The sequence below is a fragment of the Myotis yumanensis genome, unplaced genomic scaffold, assembly GCF_028538775.1.
Source record: "Myotis yumanensis isolate MYYU_CA2020_CCGP unplaced genomic scaffold, mMyoYum1.0.hap1 SCAF_2, whole genome shotgun sequence".
NCBI lineage: Eukaryota > Metazoa > Chordata > Mammalia > Chiroptera > Vespertilionidae > Myotis > Myotis yumanensis.
The window spans coordinates 151,027,735-151,046,515 of record NW_027223753.1 but is presented as its reverse complement, the minus strand read 5'-3'; the positions used below and the strand labels follow the sequence as shown (position 1 = coordinate 151,046,515).

The 18,781-nt window shown below is 42.9% G+C and overlaps 1 protein-coding gene across 2 annotated transcripts in view; it reads left to right on the top strand.

Annotated features, from left to right (window-relative positions):
• The first annotated feature begins 3,910 nt into the window (after positions 1 to 3,910).
• The window catches only part of CD200R1L (CD200 receptor 1 like), a 57,223-nt gene continuing 42,352 nt past the window's right edge, over positions 3,911 to 18,781 (top strand). For both annotated transcript variants that reach the window (XM_070403554.1, XM_070403553.1), the window contains exon 1: positions 3,911 to 4,194. In XM_070403554.1, coding sequence (XP_070259655.1) covers positions 4,131 to 4,194 — 64 coding nt within the window. In that variant the 5' untranslated portion in view covers positions 3,911 to 4,130. The remainder of the gene's footprint in view (positions 4,195 to 18,781) is intronic.

The window sequence follows — 18,781 nt, the reverse complement described above, 5'->3', positions numbered from 1 at the left end:
GGGCTCTCACACTCTAGGCCACCACCCTAATTGCCCCAGACAAATCGTAACAGCCCCTTTGCCCTGGAACCTGTGAAATTTTTCAAATTTGCCAACACAAACAAAGAATCCACCAAATGTAGCAAACCCCACTCCACTTGCCCTATATAAATTGTCCCCCTATAGTTCCAACTTGTTGTTCCTGGTGCAAACTTCTCTCTTGGAGTTATCATTTATAGAGAGTTCTGCCTTTCATCTATCTGAGTGTCATTGTGCTGCGTCCTGCCATCAAAGAAATCTTTGAATCTTATGAAGCATTTGGCACTGTGAGCATGGTAGCATGGCTGTGACCCCTGACTCTTGCATAGCTTATTGGGAGCCTGCTCTTGGCTTACTAATTGGTTCTAAGCCACCAGGAGAGCAGCTTGGGAAGGAACTTGTTGGTGAGCTTGTGCTTTAACCTTGTTGCTTACTGCTGGTTCCCACGCCTCTCCTTACACAAATTTCCTCAGTGTTGAAATATTAAAAAGGAACAGTTCTAACTGGCTAAACTCCATGGGCTAGATTATAGTCAGGTGGAGGTCACCTTAGGCCAATGGGAGTGATAAGCCACTTGAGCCACACTCTCTAGGGTCCAGCCTTCTTGATGGCTATAGACTGACTATTTGTACCTCCCCAATTAATATGTTGAAACCTATCCACCCAGTGTGATAGGATTTGGAAGTGGGACACTTAGGAGGTGATTTGGTCATGAGGGTAGAGTCCTCATGAATAAGATTAGTGCCCTTATAAAAAAGACCCCAGAGAACTAGCTTGTCCCTTCCACCATGTGAGGACACAATGTAAAGGCTCTGTCTGTGAACCAGAACGCAGGCCCTCACCAGGCACCAAATATGCTGGTGACTTGATCTTGGACTTCTCTGCCTTCAAAACATGAGAAATAAATTTATTTTGTTTATAAGTCCCCTCATCTGTGGTACTTTGTTATAACAGCCTGAACAGGCTAAGATAGTGGACATAAACAGTCTGATACAATAAGTAATTAATTATAATTAAATTAAGTCCATGGCATCTACAAATTGGCTTGAAAAAATGGAACTCCACAGACCCTCAGTGGAAATAGTTAATATGTCCCAATGTAAGTTAAAAAAGGTCCTTCAAAGGTTGAGACATTATATAAGATCAAATTAACAAATGAGTGACTATCATAATTATCCCCACTGCTTCTTCATGTGACAGCTCAATTTTATCTATCATTAAACTTAAAAAGAATGACTGGTGCCTCATGGTGTATTATTGCAACCTTAATGCTATGGTCAAACCCCCATTAAAGCTCCCATCTCCAATCCAATATTAAAATTAGCCACTCCATCTAATAAGTTCTATTCAGTGCCAAATTCAACAGCCTCTCCGGCTGCAGTTGCCTTCATTTACAAAGGAATACATACAATATACATTTACTAGGCTACCCATGAAGCACCTCAGCAGTCCTTGCCACCACACAGTCTTTGCAGGCAAAATTTTTAACTGCATCCACCTTTCTCCAGGAACACAAGTATGACATTGCATTAATGACATCTTCCCCTAAGAAGTTTTGTTTGACAGACTCATTGAGGATATTCAAGTCCAACATCTTTTAATCCTTTTGGAATTCTAGGGACAGCATATTCCTCATCTACCAATTTTACTTAATCCACCTGATGCTAGTACTTACAAATGAGCCCACTTTAAATGGTACTCACCCCTAAGAAAAGGCTCTCAAATCTGTCCAAGTTAAAATTGACAGGCTCTCAGAGACTCCTTTACTGTGGAGGCTTTAAGCAACCTCCTCTCATACTTTCTGGAATCGCTGGATTACCTATGATGGACATAAATTGCCCATGAGCTTCACATGCAAAAAATTGCCCATCTTGACCTTGTGCTATCTACCTTTAGAGAAAAAATTACTGATTGCATACTAGGTTTTCCTGGAAATAGAGGTTCTCATAGACTAAACCTGTGACCCTCCATACCCAGCTGTTCATTATGGTTAGAATCATAAAAGCAGAATCTCACAGGCTTGTCATGGGTACTGAGACCTCCTTGATACAAGATGGAGCCAAACCTGGGCCCTTTGGATTATTCAACCTGCAGGAGTGTGTGGCCTGCACAGCCTTCAGTCCCCTGTCAGATGCCATGGTGTCGAATGATGTCACTCTTCACCCAGACCCCTTGATTATCTAGGGAACCTCTTGGGTTGTCATGAAAAAAAACATAACTCACACTTTAAAAAATATATTTTTTTTATTGATTTCAGAGAGGAAGGAAAAGGGAAAGAAAGACAGAAATATCAATGATGAGAGAATTATTGATTGGCTGCCTCCTGCATGCCCTCCACTGGGGATCGAGCCCACAACCTGGGCATTGACCCTACAGGGAATCATACTGTGACCTTCTGGTTCTTAAATCAATGCCCAACCACTGAGTCATGCCAGTTGGGCCATAATTCACACTTTGAAAATATTTTATTATAACTCAAATAGCTATTGTAAGAGATCCTGGAAATTCCAGATCTGTTTTCTTAGCTAATACCATTTAAGGAGAGATTTTGGTATGGACTGACCCAGAAGAACTCCTTATACTTCTACTTGCTATCCTCCATTTTACTCTCATAAGATGCTTTCTATGTGGTTTAGGGTAACTTTTGCACTACTCCCTAAAAATCTCCTCTACTATTTGGGCCACTTAAATACCCTGAACAATCAAGCTCAAAATTGATGTGAAGATCAATGAGTCAATTTTAACTTAGTTTTTATTTTTTTAATTATGTCTACACCCAATTTTGAGGCAAGATAGTAAGAAGCTAAGAAAATATGGGGGTAAGTGGAATGGGGAAACTAAACAAGGCCAAATAATTTAAACACCTTGCAGACAGCTAGTGAATTACAAGACCTTATCATCCCTAACCAAGGACACTTGAGAAAAATTGGTTTATACCTGTCCTCCCTAACCAATGACTAAATAACTTAAATCACCGTGATCAAGGAGATAGAGGACAGAGACCCAATTAGTGCCATTTGTGCCAGCCATACCGAAGGATGGCTGAAATTAGGGGAACAAATAACAAAAACCCAATTAGAGTCAGACAGATCCAATATAAAAGTAAACAAGTGAAGCTGACCAAATAATAATCCCAAACTCCCTATACACTCATTTTGATGCATCAGCATATTAAAAATGAACATGGAAAGCTGATGAATATTCTGTGGAAACCTTCCCCTCAGACTTTTGCCTGCAGAAGAAAGATGAAAACCCTTAAAACAAAGACCTAGCATAGGTTCTCTCTAGAGCACACCCATGCCTGTTCTTGGGCATGAACTTTATACTTTCTTTCTCCTAAACTCTAAGGGTCTCTTCAAGACTCACAACCAGGGGAGCAGTGAGCAGCAGCAGCTCATCCCAGGCTTACTCCCTAATCCTGCCTCCAAGGTGCCATTGTTCTCTGACTTCCCAATGACCTAAAAAAAGCCCCACCTTGGTTCACTTATTTCCTAAACATTTCTAGGCAGCCATAGCTGAGCACCACTTAGCTCTCTCCAGTTGCATCTTTTATCCTAAGTCCTTCCTTTATTTCGCTGTTCTCAGCTTTAATAAATGTATTTTCTGAATCACCAGGACTAGTCTTGTGAAATCTTTCCTTCATGAAGTCAAGAACCCACACACTACAGGCTGGCCTCAGATAAACCCTCTTTGGGTGTGGTCCTCATCTGGTGACAATTTGGGCCACTCAAATACCCCAAATAATCATGCTGTCTACACCCAATTTTGAGGCATTGATTGGAGGATGGTCATTTCCCTTGTTTTGTGCAGCTAAGCCAATTATTTCCCTTATTTGAGCTGTCATACTCCTGGCCACTATGCTTCCTTCCTCAGTACCCTGACGTAAGGCCAAGCAAAACTCATTGACACTTCCTGTCAGTTGCTCATCAGCCAAAAGCAGGAAGAATGGAAATGAAGATAAAGATAAAGATAAAAAGATAGCAAAATGGTGAAGAAAAGTGACAACCGGTCCTGTTAAATTGAGAGTAAACAAAAGTGATCAAAAGGGAGAGATTCACTGAATCCATTGATTGATTTTCAGTGAATTTGCATTAAAGAAGAAAATCATCCAAATGCATACTCTGGGGAGGACTTCAACTTTGAGATTACTGATCTTCATCATTATCATGGGGTCTGGTAAGTCTGATGCTGTAACATTTTCAGTCAAAAATATGGATGTCTTTCAATAGTGATGAGGATGCTCTTGATCCATTTATAAAATGTTTATAAGGTGTTTAATGATTTGTTCAAATAAAAGTGTATATTTGTGCACTATCCAGCAAAATGCCTTGTGATTCACCTTACCTAAATGGTGCATTGACTAGCTGACTAGCCGAGTCCAGAGTAATGTTGTTGACAATGGAATAAAGTCAAACTAAACTTTTGGGACTAAACAAGTGTAGTGTTTTCCCCAGTTGTTTGGTTTGTATTTTCATTGTCTCACTTGAATTCTTCTTTTTGGACCGTACTGTTTACTGCTGTGTAATTATTTATTTCTTTTTTAATATTTCTAGCTCTGAGGCTAAGAAGAAAACCCTAAATTTCTATCTGGGTTTTTGAATTTTAAAAATAGGGGCAAGAAATTTATGGGTACAATTTGTTTCAGAAAATGAGGGTCAGGAAACATAACAATAGATAAATGATAAATAATTAATTCAAATAAATGATTTCAAGCTCTCATCAGACTCTTTATATAAATGGATTCATTTCCAAAAACATAAACAGGTAGAACATATGAGTGAATTTGCTCTAATTAGCAGGCTTGGGCAGCTAGAAGCAAACTTTTAAATCCTTTCTGTCTTTCTTTGTAATGATCCCCAAGAAGTTCCACAACATCTGAAAACCACTGGCTTCCACTTTTCCATATTATGTCTAGTTAAAAAATAAAAACAATTCTTAGAAGAAATGAATAGGTAATCTAGTGCTTAGGAAAGCTGAAAGATATGGGGAGGGAAGAACATTTGAAATTGACTTGAAAGCAGATTCTGTAGAGAAATATTTAGATGTGGTAGGGTTCTGGCAGGAAACAGAAAGCAACAAAAAAAGTGTAATTGAATAAAGTTTAATTAAAAGCTATTAATGTAATTGATTCCATTATCTGTTTAAAGGAGAACACTCTAAGATTGCTTCAGGTATTCAATAATTATTAAAAAGTGTTTTCGTGTGTACGTATTTTAAGACAGTTTTTAGAGCAGTTTTTTTTTCAAAGCAAAATTGAGAGGAATGTACAACAATTTCCCATACACCTCCTAACCCCAAACATGCATAACTGTCTTAGACTATAAATACCCTTCCATCAGAGTGTTACATTTATTACAATTGATAAACCTACATCAACACATCATTATTGATCAAAGTTCATAGTTTAAATGGTGACATATATCCATCATTATAGTATCACACAGAGCTGTCACACTTCCCTGAATATCCTCTCTGTTTCACCCATTTAATTTTTCCTCCCACTAAAGTTTAGTACAATGGTAGCTAATGATCTTAAGTGTTTCTATAGTTTGTCTTTTTTTAGAATGTCATATAGTTGGAATTGTACAGTATGTAGCCTTTTTAGATCTGCTTCTTTTACTTCATATATATTCAACTTTCCTCTACGTCTTTTCATGACCCAATAATTCCTCTTTTTAGCTCTCATTATTATTCATTGTCTGGATCTACTACAATGTATTCATTCACCTACTAAATGAATAGATCATGGCTGCATCCAAGTGTTGGTAATTATGGATAAAGCTGCTATAAACATTCATGTACAGGTTTTTGTGTGGACATAAGTTTTTGCCCCCTTTGGGTAAATACCAAGGAGCGCTATTGCTGAATCATATGTAAGAATATGTTTGGTTTTGTAAGAAACCACCAAACAGTCTTTCAAAGTGACGGTATCTATCATTTTGCATTTCTACCAGCAATCAATGAGAGTTCATGCTGGTTTACATCCTTGCTAAAATTTGGCATTATCAGTGTTCTGGATTTTGGCCATTCAGTAAAGTAGCAGGAAACAAAATAAATATCCCGAAATCAGGTGTATTTCTATACACAATAATAAACTATCAGAAAAGGAAAGTAAAAAATAATCCAATTTATAATTACATCCAAAAACCCCCAAGCAAATAGCTTGGAATAAATTTAACCAAGGATTTAAAAGACTTGTAACAGACTGAAGAAAATTATAACAGACTGAAGAAAGAAATTGAAGAGGATATAAATAAGTGGAAACATATACTGTGTTCATGGATAGTAAGAATTAACATCATTGAAATGTCCATACCATTCAAAACAATCTATAGTTCAGTACAATTCATATTAAGATACCAATAACATATTTCAGAGAACTAGAACAAATATTCTAAAAAATGTATATGGAACCACAAAAGATCCCAAATAGCCACAGCAATTTTGAGAAAGAAGAACAAAGTTGGAGGAATCATGCTACCTGATATCAAACTACTACAAGGCCATAGTAATTAAAACAGCATGGTACTGGCATACTGGCATGAAAACAGAGATACAGGTCAATGGAGCAGAATAGAGAGCCCAGAAATAAACCCATGCCTTTATGGGCAATTAATATTTGACAAAGGAGGAAAGAGCATACAATGGGGTAAAGACAGTTTATACAATAAATGGTTTGGGGGAAATTGTATAGAAACATGCAAAAAATGAAATTAGACCACTTTCTTAAACCATACACAAGCATAAATTCAAAATGGAGAATAGACTTAAATGTTAGATCTGAAACCATAAAAATCCTAGAAGAAAACATAGGTGGGACATTTCTTATAGCAATATTTTTTTTCAGATAAATCTCCCCAGGCAAGGGAATCAAAAGAAAAAAATAAACAAATGTCACTACATCAAACTAAAAGGGTTTTGCACAGCAAATAAAACCATCAACAAAATGCAAAGACAATCCACTGAATAGGAGAACTTATTTGTCAATGATTCATCTAATTAGGGGTTCATATCTATAACATATAAAGAGCTTATACAACTGAATACCCAAACCAAATAATCCAATTACAAAATGGACCAAGGACCTGAATAGACACTTCTCCAAAGACATACAGATGTCCAATAGACATATGAAAAGATTCTCAACATCACTAATCATCAGAGAAATGCAATTAAAACCACAATGAGATCACTTCACACCTGTCAGAATGGCTATCACCAATAGATCAACAAACAACAAGTGTTGGTGAAGATGTGGAGAAAGGGAACCCTTGTGAACTGTTGGTGGGAATGCAGTATGGTGTTATCTCAAAAAATTAAAAATGGAACTACCTTATGATCCAGTGATTCCACTTCTGAGAATACATATTTTAAAAAATCAAAACACTGATTCAGAAGAATATATGGACCCCTATGTTCATTGCAGCGTTATTTACAATAGCCAAGATTTGGAAGCAGCCCAAGTGCCCATCAGTACAGGAGTGAATAAAAAAGCTGTGGTATATATATATATTAGGCCAGGACGCCGTAGCAGTCATGACCAGTCAGGAGGAGGTTGCACGCAGTTGAGGCCCAGACCAGAGCGGAGACAGAGACAGAGACAGGGACAGGGGTTCTGCCTGAGCCTGAGCAGTGGCTCGGGTGGCCCCGGAGCAGACACAGGAGGAGGGGTAGAGGGGGCCTGAGGTGGAAGTCAGGCCCGGGTCATGGCTGCCCGCGATGCCAGTCAGGTCCTGACTTCTGTGGCGGCCTGAGAAGTGGGCAGAGGACAGTCCAATAAGGGTCTTATATACCATAGCTGGGAGCTTAGATCTTATTCCACAGAAGGAGGCAAAGTGAAGAATGTCAAGCATGGGAGCATCCTGGTCTTGCTTTCATTTTAAGTGAACCATCTGGTGGCTGTGGGAAGGATCAATTTAGACAGCTGCAGTGTTTTGGGGCCCAAGAAAAAGAGAGACTGATGTTGGGAACTAGGACTAGACAGAGGCAGTGGATCAGAGACATATTTATGAGGAAACCTGATGGAACTATTTGGCTGATTACACAGGGATGAAAGCAAACACAGCAAATGTTATTAGCCCAGGTTTTCCAGTTTGGGCAACTTCGTTGAATGGGTGATTCTAATAATTGGGAGAAGGTATTGAGGAAAAGGAACAGTGTAATGGAGCTTGCTTTGTTCAGCAATCGCCAAATGATTAGGACAGAAGACTGACTTAGTGCTCTTTCTTTGCTGCAATGTTTGTTTTTCTGTCTTCAGCCACCACCTTGTAAGGCTAATGTGCCATCTTTTCTCCTAATCTAGGATATTATCTATCTACTACACATTCCTATCACCTAAATTAGCTTTCTTGAATGATCACTTAAAAATACTTATTGAAGTCATTCAATGCTCTGTGAGTATGGGGACTTTCAAGATGTGGAAACATTATGAGCCTATATAGATTGATAAAGAGATATTGGGTGCTCAATTTTTAACAATAAAAACCAGATACTGAATGTGGTCATGCCAGAGGCATAATTTTTTAAAAAATATGTTATTGATTTTTTACAGAGAGGAAGGGAGAGGGATAAAGAGTTAGAAACATCGATGAGAGAGAAACATCGATCAGCTGCCTCCTGCACGCCCTCTACTGGGGATGTGCCCACAACCAAGGTACATGCCCTTGACAGGAATTGAACCTGGGACCCTTCAGTCTGCAGGCTGAAGCTCTATCCACTGAGCCAAACCAGCTAAGGCCAGAAGCATAATTTTAATGAGCCAATGTCTCTTTACTGAAGTGTCACACTTCAAAAGAGATCCTTTCAAATAATACAATGCTTAACACTCATCTGGGTTGCTTGTTAAAATGTAGGACCACACCTTGAAAAACACTCCTTCTAGAGCTCATTTTGGTGGCTTAATCTCCCTCCAAGTAAAGCAATCTACACTAATAAAAGAGAAACATGGTAATTGGCGTACGACCGCTACCCTTCCCATTGGCTAATCAGCGTATCCTTATGCAAATTAACTGTCAGCCAAGATGGCGGCCGGCAGCCATGCACTGAAGCGAACAGGGAGGCTTGCTTCCTCCAGGGACTGCAGACTCCAACGTTCCCCGCCTGCCGCTGCCGGCCTCTCAACTGCAACTCTAAGCAACTATTACTATGTTGCAAATAAGAAGCTAAACAAAACCAGCTTTCAGTCAGCCCCGGACTGCAACATTGTATCCATGTTTTCAGCAGCGAGGCCTCAGAGCTAAAGCTGGCCCAGAATAGAAAAAAAAAAAAAAAAAAGAAAACAAGGAGCAGTTGGGACCTTTTAGTCAACTGCCAGCGGGAAAACAGCCCTCAGCCCCTCAGCCAGCCTGGTCAGGCACCCCAGTGGGGATCTCCACCCTGATCCAGGACACCCTTCAGGGCAAACCAGCCAGCCCCCACCCATGCACCAGGCCTCTATCCAATATAGTAAAATGGTAATATGCCTCCCGGCACCGGGATCAGTGGAGCAGCGAGGCTCCTGGCACTGGGATCAGCATGACAGGGGGCAGCGCCCAAACTCCCTGATCAGCCCTGCTCTGTGCCTGATGGGGGGGAGCTCCCCAATCCCCCAATTGCCCTGCGGCTCTGTGTGTGACAGGGTGCAGTGCACCAACCCCCTGATCGGCCCTGCTCTGTGGGTAATAGAGGGTGGCACCCAACCCCCCTCCACGGGCCTTGCTCTGTGTGTGACAGGGTAGAGCCATAACCTCCCCATTGGCCCTGCCCTGAGTGTGACAGGGGGCAGCGCCCCAACCCCTCTGATGGACCCTGCTCTGTGAGTGACAGTGGGCAGCGCCCCAACCCCCTGATCGGCCCTGCTCTTTGAGTGACAGGGAGCAGCGCCCCAACCCCCTGATCGGCCCTGCTCTGTGCATGACAGGGGGTGGTGCCGCAACCTCCCCATTGACCCTGCCTTGAGTATAACAGGGGGCGGTGCCCCAACCCCCCAATCAGTCTACCCTGAGCGTGACTGAGGTTGGCATTGCAACCTCCCAATCCGCCCTGCTCTGTGCATGACGGGGCAGCGCCCCAACTCCCCAATCGGCCCTGCTCTGAGCCTGACCAGGGGCTGCACTTAGGGATTGGGCCTGCCCTCTGCCACCCGGGAGCAGGCCTAAGCCAGCAGGTCGTTATCTCCTGAGGGGTCCCAGACTGTGAGAGGGCACAGGCCGGGCTGGGTGACCCCCCCCCCAAGTGCACAAATTTTTGTGCACCGGGCGTCTAGTCTAATCTAATAAAAGAGAAACATGGTAATTAGCCGTATGACCGCTACCCTTCCCATTGGCTAATCAGCGAGATATGCAAATTAATCACCAGCCAAGATGGGGGTTAACCGCCAACAAAGATGGCAGTTAATTTGCATATGTAGGCACAATGATGGGAGGCCAAAAGGGAAGGATGGAAGAAGCCACCTGCCGGTGTCGGAACCCAGGTGGCAGCCAAGAGCTGGAGAACTGGGCCACCACTGTGATCGGAGAAGCTGGGCCACCTTTGCTGGCCCTGGGCCAGTAGTCGGAGAAGCCGGGTGGGGCAGGGAAGAGGGGATGTCCGTCTCTTCCCTGCCCCTCTGCCTTCTCAGATCATGGATCACCAGTGATCGGAGAAGACCCAGAGGCGGGGCCAGAGGCCAGGCTGCACCCCTGCCTGGGGACACAGTTTCAGGGTGACACAGCCAGGCCCCAGAAGGAGACCCAGGGGCCAGGGCTGTGTCACTGCCACCGGGGCACGTGATTCGGTCTCAGGGGCGACTCAGCCAGGCCCCAGAAGGAGACTCATGGGCCTGGGGAACACGATCCGGTGCCTGGGCGGTGGCGCAGCCAGGGACCAGGGCTGTGTCACCGAGGGGCACGCAATCTGGTGCCCGAGCAGTGGCGCATCCCTGGCCCCAGAAGGAGACCCAGGGGCCGGGGTTGTGTCTCCACCTGGGCATGAGATCCGGTCTCGGGGGTGGCGCAGCCAGGCCTCAGAAGGAGACCCATGGTCCGGGGAACGCGATCCAGTGCCCGGGCAGTGGCGCATCCCCAGCCCCAGAAGGAGACCCATGGGCTGGGGCACGTGATCCGGTCCTGGGGTCAACGCAGCCAGGCCCAGAAGGAGACCCAGGGGCTGGGGCTGTGTCGCCACTGGGGCACGCGATCCGGTGCCCGGGCAGTGGCACATCCCCAGCCCCAGAAGGAGACCCAGGGGCCTCCCAAGCAAAGAGTCTCCGTGGTCAGACTGCGCGGTGTCGGGACAGGAATAAAGATGGAGGTGACTCAGATGCCTGGCCAGTGGCTTTAGACCAGCAAGCAGGGCCTTTCAGCCGGGACTCGGGGTTGGGGGTGGGGCGAGGAAAGCGAGCAGGAAATAGAGAACTACAACTCCCAGGAGGCTTAGTGGCTGGGGCCTGTGTGCCTGGCCATGAAATCAGATCGGGGAGTCATTTTGCACTTTAAGAGGCTTGCAAGGTTGGAAGTTCTGCCGGGAGCCAGGGAGAAATGGAGCTGGAGCAGAGAGAGGGGTCCATGGCAGCTGTGGGCTTTGAGGAGTTCTCAGCACCTCCCTGCTTGGAGCTGGCACTGCCTCCGCTGTTCGGTGGTCACATCCTGGAGAGCGAGCTTGAGACCGAAGTGGAGTTCGTGTCTGGGGGTCTGGGCAGCTTCAGCCTCCAGGAGCGAGATGAAGAGGAGGAGGCAGCCCAAGGCCAGTGGCCGCGGTCCCAAGGGGAACTCAATCACAGGAAGTACCAGGTGCTGGGTCGGCGCTGCAGGGAGATCAAGCGGGTCCTGAACAGGCTCCATCAGATATAGAGGATAACACGGAGACTCCAGCAGGAGCGGAGGTTCCTCATGAAGGTGCTGGACTCCTATGGCAATGACTACCGGGCCAGCCAGTTCACCATCTTACTAGAGGACGAGGGCAGCCAGGGCACAGACACCCCACCCCAGGCAACGCTGAGAACGAGCCTCCGGAGAAAGAGGGGGTGTCCTCGCCCAGGAGGATGCCAGCGCCTGCAGAAGCCAGCAGCCCAGCCCCTGGCGAGGGGCCCAGTGGGTGGAAGAGGCAGCGAGCGCCACAGGAAGGGCACCAGGTGGGAGTCCCACTGACTCTGGAGCTGGCCCCCCGTGCAGATAAAGGTGGAGGAAGACTTTGGCTTCAAAGCGGTCGAGGCTCTGGACTCATGTTGGGTTTCTCGGGAGTCAGACAAGCTGCTGCCCTACCCCACCCTAGCCAGCTCCCCCTTTGACTGACCCCCCAATAAACGGACCCCATGCTCTCCTTGGCAAAAAAAAAAAAAAAGCTTATAGAGGCATGCTTATAGGATCAAATAGTATAAATATAGATGTAACAGGACAATAAAAAGAGAACCTGGCTACGATGATCACCTGAACACTGCCTCTGTGTCATTCCTTCTTCGCCAACTGTGTCCACACCTTTGGGAACCTCTGGACCTGCTGGGGTTGGACCCCAACATTCCTCTTCTTATAAGGACTTCAGTGCGATGGGCTAAGAGTCACACTGGAACTGCCTCAATTTAATGTAATCCCCTCTTTAAAGATCTTATCTCCACGTACAGACACATTCTGAGGTTAGGGGGATTAGGATTTTAACATACATTTTGTTGATTACCCAAATCAGCCCTTAACAACCAGCATGTTTCAGAAAGTAGATTCCTACAGGGTTATTTACCAAACATTCAGAAGTATTTTTAAAAGAGCTAAGCCCCTTGCCCACTGCACGGGCCCCTCCCGGCAAAGAGCGAAGGCCTGGGTTCTGGGCACCGGAGGAAAACTGATGCCAGGAGCCAGGGGAAGGGGCCCCCAAGGGGCCCCAGATTGCGAGAGGGCACAGGTCGGGCTGAGGGACCCACTCAAGTGCACAAATTTTTGTGCACCAGGCCTCTAGTCCTATCTAATAAAAGAGTAATATGCAAATTAACTGTCACTCCCTCACTCCCTCACTCCCACTCCGTCACTCCATCACAAAGATGGCGGTGGCCACAGGGATGAAAGCTGAAGCGAGATGAGAAAGGATGAGAGCTGGAGCGAGCAGGAGGCTTGAGTTGCCTCTGACGATGGAAGAAGCCAAGCTTCCCACCTGCCCTGGCCGGCCCTGAGCTCTGCTCAAGGCTACAAAGTTTCAATGATAGAAGATAAATAAATCCCAGATACCTGATTCCAGCCAGCATGGCCTCCACTCAAGAAAGTGCTGGGAGCCTGGTTTGCCAGGGGAAACCCAGGCTTTAAGCCGGACCAAGGCTACAAAGTTTCAATTATAGAAGTTAAATAATCCCAGATACTTGCTTCTAGTCTGCGGGCATGGCCAGCCTGAAAACTGCCATCAGCCCCTCACCCAGGCTGGCCAGGCACCCCAGCAGGGACCTCCACCCTGAAGGGGCTGTGGGCAGCCTGAAAACAGCCCTCAGCCCTCACCCAGGCTGGCCACACTCCCATGGGGTGAGGGTCCCCACTGGGGGGCTTGACCAGCCTGCAAACGGCTCTCAGCCCCTCACCCAGGCTGGCCAGGCACCCCAGCAGGGACCCACACCCTGATCTGGGACACTCTTCAGGGCAAACCAGCTGGCCCACACCCATGCACCAGGCCTCTATCCTATATAATAAAAGGGTAATATGCAAATTGACCCTAACAGCAGAATGACTGGGAATGACTGGTCACTATGACACACACTGACCACCGGGGGGGCAGATGCTCAATGCAGGAGGAGCTCCCACAGGGGGAGCTCTGGTCAGCTACAAGCCAGGCTGACGGTTGCCAACACAGTGGTGGTGGCGGGAGCCTCTCCCACCTCCTCAGCAGCACTAAGGATATCTGACTGCAGCTTAGGTCTGCTCCCTGCTGGCAAGTGGACATCCCCTGAGGGCTCCCTGGCTGCCAGAGGGATGTCTGACTGCCAGCTTAGGCCCTATTTCCCGGGGAGCAGGCCTAAGCCAGCAGGTGGACATCCCCCGAGGGGTCCCAGACTGCGAGAGTGAGCATGCCGGGCTGAGGGACCCCCCTGAGTGCACAAATTTTTGTGCACGGGGCCTCTAGTCCTATGTAATAAAAGTGTAATATGCAAATCAGCCCAACGCCAGAATAACTGGTCAGTGGGGAGCGGGACTGGTAAGCAGGTGTCACAAGGCCAGCCAAGGCGCATGCCAGCGGGCAGAGGGAGGGGACAGGAATGGGGTAGGAGGGGGCAGCAGCAACCAGTGGCAGCTAGCGATGGGGGCTGGCGCCATCCCCTGATAACCCACCTGGTCGCCTCCTGCAGAGGGAGGCCACCAGTGGCCGGGCACAATTGGGGGCGGGGTCAGCAGCTTGCTGCCTGGGCCATCCCTATTGGCTCACCAGTCACCTCCTGCAGAGGGAGGCCAGACTGGCTTAGGCTCACTCCCTGCTCCCCTAAGCCATCAGTAGGACATCCCTCAAGGGGTCCTCGATTGGAGAGGGTGCAGGCTGGGTTGAGGGAACCCCACCCTTGTGCATGAATTTTGTGCACTGGGCCACTAGTTTACATAATAAAATACTACTCAGCCATAAAAAAGAAGGAAATCTTACCTTTTGTGACAGTATGATTGGACCTGGAGATTATTATACTAAGTGAAATAAACCCATCAGAGAAAGAGAAATACCATATGACTTTACTTACATGTGGAATCGAATGAATAAGATAAACAAACAAAATAGAAACAGACTCATAGATACAGAAAACAAACCAACAGCTGTCAGAGGGAATGGGGTTTGGAGGTCTGGGTGAAAAGGGTGAAGGGGTTAAGCAAACAAACAAACTCATAGACACAGACAGCAGTATGGTGATTAACAGAGGGAAAGAGGGATAGACAGGGGTAGATGAAAGAGGGTAAAAGGTGCATAAATGGTGATAGGAATTTTACACTTGACTTGGTGTAAGGAATACACAATAAAATATACAGATGATGTATTATAAAATCATATACCTGAAACCTATATTATTTTATTAACCAAGGTCACACCAATAAATTTAAAAAGAGATTTTTGGTTCACTTTTTAATAAGATTGTTTTTTTATTGTTCAGTTTTAAGAGTTCTTTATTTTTTTGGACAAAAAATATATCAATATATAATATAACTTTTATCAGATATTTCTTTTCAAATATTTTCACCCCATCTGTGACTTGTCTTTTTATTTTCTTGTCAGTCTTTACAAAACAGAACTTTTAAAATTTAATTAAGTCTGCCTTCTCAATTCTTTTTTTCCTGGATTGTGCCTTTGGTGTTGCATCTAAAAAGTCATTGTCATGTACAAGTTCATCTAGATTTTCTCATATGTTATTTTCTAGGAGTTTTAGAGTATTGTGTTTCACACTTAACGTCTGTGATTCATTTTGAATTCATTTTTATGAAGAGTGTAGGGTCTGTATCTAGACTCACTTTTTTTCTTTTCCATGTGGACATTCAGTTGTTCTAGCACCATTTGCTGAAAAGACTATTTTTTCTTCATTGTATTATCTTTGCTTGTTAGTCAGAGACTGGTTGAGTTTATTATGTGGGTCTATTTCTGAACTCTATTTTGCTTCATTGATGTATTTGTTTATTCTTCCTTCAACATCACTCATTCTTAATTACTTTAGCTTTATAGTAAGTTTTAGTCAGGTGGTGTCAGTCCTCCAACTATGTTTTTCTATAATATTGTGTTGACTTTGTGGGTCTTTTGCTTCTTTATATAAGTTTTAGAATTACTTTGTCAGTATCCACAAAATAACTTACTAGGATTGGGATTGCACTGAATCCATAGATCAATTTTGGAAGAACTGACAACTTAACAATGTTGAGTCTTCCTATTCCTAAACATAAATATTTCTCCATTTATTTAGTTTGTTGACTTATTTAATCAGAGTTTTGTAGTTTTGCTCATATAGATCTTAGGCATAGGTTGTTGAATTTATATCTAAGTATATTATTTTGGGGGATGCTAATGTAAATGGCATTGTGTTTTTAATTTCAAATTTCACTTGTTCATTGTGTTATACAAGAAAGCAATTAACTTTTGTATAGTAACCTTGTATCCTGCAACCTTGCTCAACGTTTATTAGTTCCAGGGTTTGTTTGTTTTTTGTCAATTCCTTTGGGATTTCTCTTGGGAGTGCTTAGATAATCATGTAATCTGTGAACAAACACATTTTTATTTCTTTTTTTCTGATCTATATACCTCTCTTTTTCTTCCTTCCTCCCTCCCTCCCTCCCTCCCTCCTTTCTTTCTTTTTCTTTTCTTTCTTTCTTTCTTTCTTTCTTTCTTTCTTTCTTTCTTTCTTTCTTTCTTTCTTCTTTTTATTTCTTTTTCTATATTATTGTATCAGCTAAGATTTCTAGTACTATGTTGAAAAGAGATGGCAAGAAGGGACATCCCTGTGTTTTTCTAGAGTAAGCTTATAATTTCTTGCCATTAAGCATGACTTTAACTGTAGTTTTTTGTTGTTGTTGTTGCTTTGTAGGTATTCTTTATGAAGTTGAGGAAATGCTCCTCTATTCCTAGTTCACTGAGGAATTTTTTTTTTTACTCATGAATGGGTGTTGGTTTTGTTAAGTGATTTTTCTGAATTTATTGATATACTAGTAATCAGGTGATTTTTCTTCTTTAGCCAGTTGATGTGTTGTATTGCATTAATTGATTTTTGAATGTTGAACCATTCGTACTTGGAATAAAACCCACTTGGTCTTTATACATTGTAGGTTTGATTTGCTAATATTTTGTTGAAGATTTTTGCATTTGTGTTCATGAGAGATATTGGTCTGTAGTTTTTTTTCTATTGTAATGTCTTTCTTTAGTTTTAATATTAGGATAATGCTGGACTCATAGAATGAGTTTTATTTGTTTCTATTTTCTGAAAGATATTGTAGAGAACTGGTATAATTTCTTTCTTAAATGTTTGCTAGAATTTACCAATAATCCCTTCTGGACCTGGTGTTCTTTTGGAAGATTAATAATTATTGATTCAATTTTTAAAATAGATATAGGCCTACTCAGATTATCTATCTCTTCTTGTATGGGTTTTGGCAGATAGTGTCTTTCAAGGGGTTTTGTATCCAGGTTATCAAATTTGTGTGCATAGAGTTGATAGCATTTCTTTATTATTATTTTATTGTCCCTGGCATTTGTAGTGATGTCCCTTCTTTCATTTCTGATATTAGAATTCATGTCCTCTCTTTTATTAACTAGTCTGGATAGAAGTTTATCAATTTCATTAATCTTTTCAAAGAATCAGTTTTTCAATATCTGAACCATTTTAAATTTCTAGTAGCACTTTTGTGAGAATTTCAATTTTTCCTTATTGTCTCCAACACTTGTTATTTTATAATAATCTATATCTCTTTTGTTAGGGTTTTGCCAATGATGTGGGCTGTGAAAGAATTCACAACTAAAAGAAGAGATGCAGAGAGGAAGTTTATTTTACTTTCCAAAAGAGGATAGGGCCAGTGTATCCCTAGTTAATGCAGGACAAGGAACAAAGAGTGGCTTCCCCTTTTAAAGAGTAATGGCTGCTGTTGCTAAGTGACAAGGACGGAAAGAGAATTTTGGGCTAAAGTTACTGGGGGCTGTCTTGAAGAGTTACAGTTTTTTTGCTCTTTAGGAGATAGTCTGGTAGATGTCCTAGGTAGGAAGATATCTTATCAATATTTTTCCCAAGTCTGTAAAACATGCTTAGAGCAAAAGTTATGGAGAGTTCAAAACTTGTTTGAAGAGGAGAGGGCAAGGGAACGTTCTACTAACTAGACTCCTTGATGCGAATTTTCCCTGAGTTGTGGAAACAGCAGGGAGGAGGAAAAATGAAAAAATGTAGCCTTGAGAATAGCTTGTCTTGCAGTTTGAACAAAGTTGAATCAGTATAAGTTTGGCATTTCTTTTTTTTCTATTTTATTTCAATACTATTTTTAAAATTTTTATTTTTGGATTGTTCATTGCAAGTGTATAGAAACATGATTTTTGTACATTAATCTTGCAGCTTCCAAACTTTATAAACTCATTTATTCAAAAAATTTTAAATGGATTTCTTAGGATTTTCTATGTACAAGATCATGTCATCTTTTTTCTTTCCAATCAGGATTGCATTTTATTTCTTTTGCTTGTCAATTGCCCTTTCTGGAACTTTCAATTTAATTTTAAATAGAAGTAATGAAAACAGACATCCTTGTCTTGATTCTGATTTTAAGAGGAAAGCATCCAGGCTTTGGTCATTAAGAATGTTAGATACAGATTTTTCATAAATGTCTTCTCAGATTGAGGAATTCCCTTCCATTCTGAGTTTTTTTGAATGAAAACATTATTTCATTATGAAAGGGTGGTGGATTGCATCACTTGAGATAAAGGTATAATGTGGTTTTTGTCTTTTAGTCTATTGATGTAATGCATTACATCGATTGATTTGTGTATGTTGAACCACCGTTGCATTCCTGGCATAAGTATCACTTGACCATGGCTTATAGTTCTTTTAATATGCTACTGGATTCAGTTTGCTGGTACTTTTGACAATTTTTGCATTTATTTTAATAAGAAATATTGATCTCTAATTTTTTTTTCTTGTGTCATCTTTGTCTGGCTTTGGTATAAGTGTAATGCTGGCTTCATAGAACGAGTTGATACGTTTTCTCCCCTCTTCTATCTTTTGGATGAGTGTGAAAAGATTTAAGGTTAAATATTTGGTAGAATTCACCAGTGAAACTATCTGAGGCTGAGCTTTCCCTTGTGAGTAATTTCAAAATTACTAATTCAATGTCTTTGCTAAATC